At 45.0% G+C, this 4,286-nt stretch overlaps 1 protein-coding gene across 1 annotated transcript; it reads left to right on the forward strand.

Annotated features, from left to right (window-relative positions):
* The first annotated feature begins 568 nt into the window (after positions 1–568).
* On the forward strand, positions 569–4,069 carry sox7 (SRY-box transcription factor 7). Its single transcript, XM_080513872.1, has 2 exons — positions 569–971; positions 1,949–4,069. Exons 1-2 carry the CDS (start codon positions 740–742, stop codon positions 2,941–2,943), a joined length of 1,227 nt encoding a protein of 408 aa, XP_080369998.1. The 5' UTR covers positions 569–739; the 3' UTR covers positions 2,944–4,069.
* The last annotated feature ends 217 nt before the right edge of the window (positions 4,070–4,286 follow it).

A 4,286-nucleotide genomic window follows, 5' to 3' on the forward strand; every position in this document is an offset into this window, starting at 1 on the left:
CAGCTCAGATTTCCCCTGTTGAGTTGAGAAAACAGTGTCATAGTGCAAATCCTTCTTTGTGATCTCTGTGATAAGTTCACTACTTCACATTAAAATTAAGTTTTTTCACCCCCCCCCAAAAAAAAAAATTAAAAATAAAGTTTACCTATGTGAATAACAACGTTGAAGCATGGTGGCCAAGCTGCAACGCTTTTCTAGTAGTTAACGAGATGTTAAGCTATCTGTCAGAGACGAGCATTGTTTTGTTGTGAGGCCAGTTTAAAGAGTTAGTAGTGTTGAAATGCTGCTCTCCCCTCTCTCTCTCTCTCTCTCTCTCTCTCTCTCTCTCTCTCTCTCTCTCTCTCTCTCTCTCTCCCTCTCTCCCTCTCTCCTCTTTCACGGGGCTCAACTATAACAATCAAGGAGGAGCTGAGAGTCCTCCTCCGGGGTTTCTCCTGGAACCTGCTCCTCAAATATAAAGCGCTTCCCCCCATCCACCAGGAAAGACTGAATCACAACTCACACGGAGGAGCCGCACCATGAGCACATCTACGTTTTCTCAGTGAGTGAAGCAGAGCAGGACTTTTTCTTTTTTTTTTTCTTCCTTTTTCTATATGTAAGTTTTTTAATATTTTTTTCCCCCAGCTTTTCAATTATCGCCCAAGAAGAGAGTGAAACTTGTCGCAGTGAGAGTCAGACGCGCATCCTATAAGTTTTGGACAGGAGAGAGAGGAGAGAGAGAGAGGGAGAGCGCGCGCAGATGGCTGCTCTCATCAGCGCGTACTCGTCTTGGCCGGAGTCCTTCGAGTGTCCTCCGGGAGACGGAGACGCGCCCGACGGCCACGGCCCGCACCGGACCGCCGCCGACAAGGCGCCGGAGCCACGGATCAGGCGGCCCATGAACGCCTTCATGGTCTGGGCCAAAGACGAGCGCAAACGGTTGGCGGTCCAAAACCCGGACCTGCACAACGCCGAGCTCAGCAAGATGCTGGGTAAGATTATATTATTATTATTATTATTATTATTATCATTATTATTATTATTGCTTTCTACGTTCCTCCAAACTTTTTTATTCTCTTTAGGCCTCTGTTGTGTTACAAAACTTTGGTGTCTTCAAATGACAACTTTGCAAAAGAAATAGATCCAAAGTGTCAAATTCTCACGTTTGAAATCAGCTTTTTTTTTTCTTTCTTGTTTTTTGTTCGTTTGTTTGTTTTTTGTTTTTTTTAAACAAATATGTAGATAATTGCTGGTCAAGAGTGAGGTGACCGAAAGTAATGTTTCACAACTTCACGCATAAATCCTGATAAATTCAACATTTTGTTCATTCGTTAAAAGTCACAGAGAAACATAAATGGAAGCAATTACTGTCGGATTAAAGTTACACGGATTGTGCAAATCTGGCATACGCACAAATCGAGACTCATCCATGTTTTCTACCGGCTTTGTCCACAGTAGGATGTGTGATTGTTAAAGCAGTTAAAGAGCTATTTGTTAGTTGCTTTAAAATATATGATATATATTTTAAATGATGTATATTTTCAAATATTTCGGTTAAAAAAAAAATCAAGGTGAGTTTATAAATCAGTATTCAGAAGCAAAAATGAAAGTGGAGATTATATATTTTGACACGGATTTATTTCTTTTGTTCTTCTAGAGAATTAACCATATACATGATATAATAAAATATTTTGACATTTTAGCATGCTTTTTTTATAAACATTGAATTGGTCTAATTAATACTTTTGTACCTAGGATTGATATGAATGTGGTACTTTAAAAAAATATTTTTTTTAGTAGGCACTTTCTGTTCTCCATGTGTTCATTTTGTCATCATGTGGAAAAAAAATTAACGGTTGGCCATGAACTAACTACTTAATTGCAAGAAATGGTAGCAATTACTGATTTCTAGTACTGCCTTCAATAATTTCACGGGAAGTTAAACGTGCCCCGTGTCTGTTTCGTGCAGGCAAGTCGTGGAAGGCCCTGACTCCCCCTCAGAAGAGGCCCTATGTGGAGGAAGCGGAGAGGCTGCGGGTGCAGCACATGCAGGACTATCCCAACTACAAGTATCGGCCTCGCCGGAAGAAGCAGCTGAAACGCATCTGTAAGCGAGTGGACCCTGGCTTCCTCCTGAGTGGGATGGCCCCTGAACACGCCATGCCCGAGCAGCGAGCCCTCTGCCACCCCCACGATAAAGATGACGGCGGCTCGAACGGAATCGGCGGCACGTTTTCCCGCTCCAGCCCGGCTCTGCCCAGCGTCAGAAGTTTCCGGGACCCCGCCGGTTCCGGCAGCAGCTTCGACACCTACCCCTATGGCCTCCCCACCCCTCCCGAGATGTCCCCGTTAGATGCCATGGACCACGAGCACGTGCCCTCCTCTTATTACTCCACGTCGGGCAGCTCCTCCGTCTCCTGCTCGTCCTCGGCTTCCTGTCCAGACGATCACCACCAAAATCAGACACACTTGGGCAGTCCGCCTCCGTACCACACTGACTATAATCAAACCCAAATCCACTGCGGGCCCACGCACATAGGTCACCTCCCTCACATGTCCCAAAGTGGAGGCGGCGGTGGACTCATCCCCGGCCCTCCCCTGTCCTACTATAGTTCCTCGCCTTTTCCGCAAATCCACCACGGGCTCCATCAGGGCCACCTGGGTCAGCTGTCCCCTCCGCCAGAGACACACGGTCACCTGGAGACTCTGGACCAACTGAGCCAGGCGGAACTTCTGGGCGAGGTGGACCGCAATGAGTTCGACCAGTACCTGAACTCCACTGTGAGCGGGTTCCACCCCGAGCAGGGCGGCGGCATGACGGTGACGGGACACATCCAGGTGGCGTCGGCCGCCACGGCTTCCGCCACCACGTGTCCCAGCAACAGCAGCAGCACAGAGACCAGCCTCATTTCTGTGCTCGCCGACGCGACGGCAGCCTACTACAACAACTACGGCATCTCGTAAGCGCGGCGGGAAAAAAATCTGCTGACTGACCAGAGAGACACTACAGCGGTGCTAAACCCCACTAGAAACATGGGATGGCGTTGCAACCCGGATGCTTAAAGAACATATATCAAAACTTTTATTAGCATTTGTGGACAACTTCATCTGACCGTGAACTGAATACTGAGCACTATGATGATCTGGAGCCGATTGGGGGGGATGTGGAAGAAGGAGATGGACACCTCAGGGATGCAGACACAAATTACTATAGTATGCCACCTCCGGTTGTCATGAAATTTCTTCAACCAGTAGAACAATTGTCTTTGTCTACTTGTAAGTGTCACCCGTTACTGTTGCCACTGAGGCATGTACAGACGCTCTTAAGAAGCTAATTTAAGTACTTTGATGTTTTGCTTCAATGCTACCTGTATTGTTATTATCAATGCTTTCCATTCAAATGTTTGTATTTTTATGTTCTTGCTCTCACCAGTTTGGGAGTCTTACCTCAGTAGTTGTAATTGAATGAGGTTTCAGTTGGACATTTCTTATGCAACGTAAAAATGAAGAAAGAAAGAAAGGCGTTTATACTTCTTCTCAAATACCTAATAATATATAATCAACGTCTACAATGAGAAATAATAATAGTAACTATAACTGTATGCTGATTTAGGTTTGTGAAAGACAGTAATTTAAAATAAAGGTCAATTTTTATATCAACGCAGTTGCTACTTGGATCACACTTCAACAGACGAAACACCATGACATAAGAATTCTGTTTATTGTTCCTCATAATTAAGAATTATTGGTTATAATATATACTAAAACCATGAAGCTGTATCGCTTATGGATTACACTTGTACTCGTATACATAGAAAACAATTAGATATTGAAATAGTAATAAAAACAATACAAGTAAGTAGAGTCATAAGCTTTCAACATGTCCATAAACAATTCAGAAAGGAGGGAAAAAAAATGTTTAATTGAGTGTTCTTCTATTTCGAGTGCCGTCTCGCAGCGAGAGGCCCATTATGACACCCACTCCCCTACTGGCTTTTTCCACCCGCCGTCGTCTTTCTCCATCCCTCTCCTCTCGCTTTCATTTCATCCCGGTTCAGAGGATTAGTGTAAAACAGGCACAGCCGTCCCCGCCCGCCTCCATCTCCACCGTCCTTTGTTTTCTACAGTCTTATTCCAGGGTGCCATTCTTAGGCATGCCGGACCCCCCCTCCACCCCCTCCCCAATGTTATATCTTGCTGATGCAGACCTTTCGTAATCTGTGCAAAATAAATAAAAAAAAAATAAATTCTGGGGCCTCGTTGACTGTTGTACACCCTCCTCATTTCTCTCTCTCTCTCTCTCTCTC

Source organism: Blennius ocellaris (genome assembly GCF_963422515.1).
Source record: "Blennius ocellaris genome assembly, chromosome: 18".
NCBI lineage: Eukaryota > Metazoa > Chordata > Actinopteri > Blenniiformes > Blenniidae > Blennius > Blennius ocellaris.

Excerpts from the sequence above, each read along its gene's own strand:
- sox7 (XM_080513872.1), top strand. The coding sequence starts at position 740 with ATGGCTGCTCTCATCAGCGCGTACTCGTCTTGGCCGGAGTCCTTCGAG. Across the intron at positions 972-1,948 it reads CGAGCTCAGCAAGATGCTGG|GCAAGTCGTGGAAGGCCCTG; the intron begins GTAAGATTATAT and ends TGTTTCGTGCAG.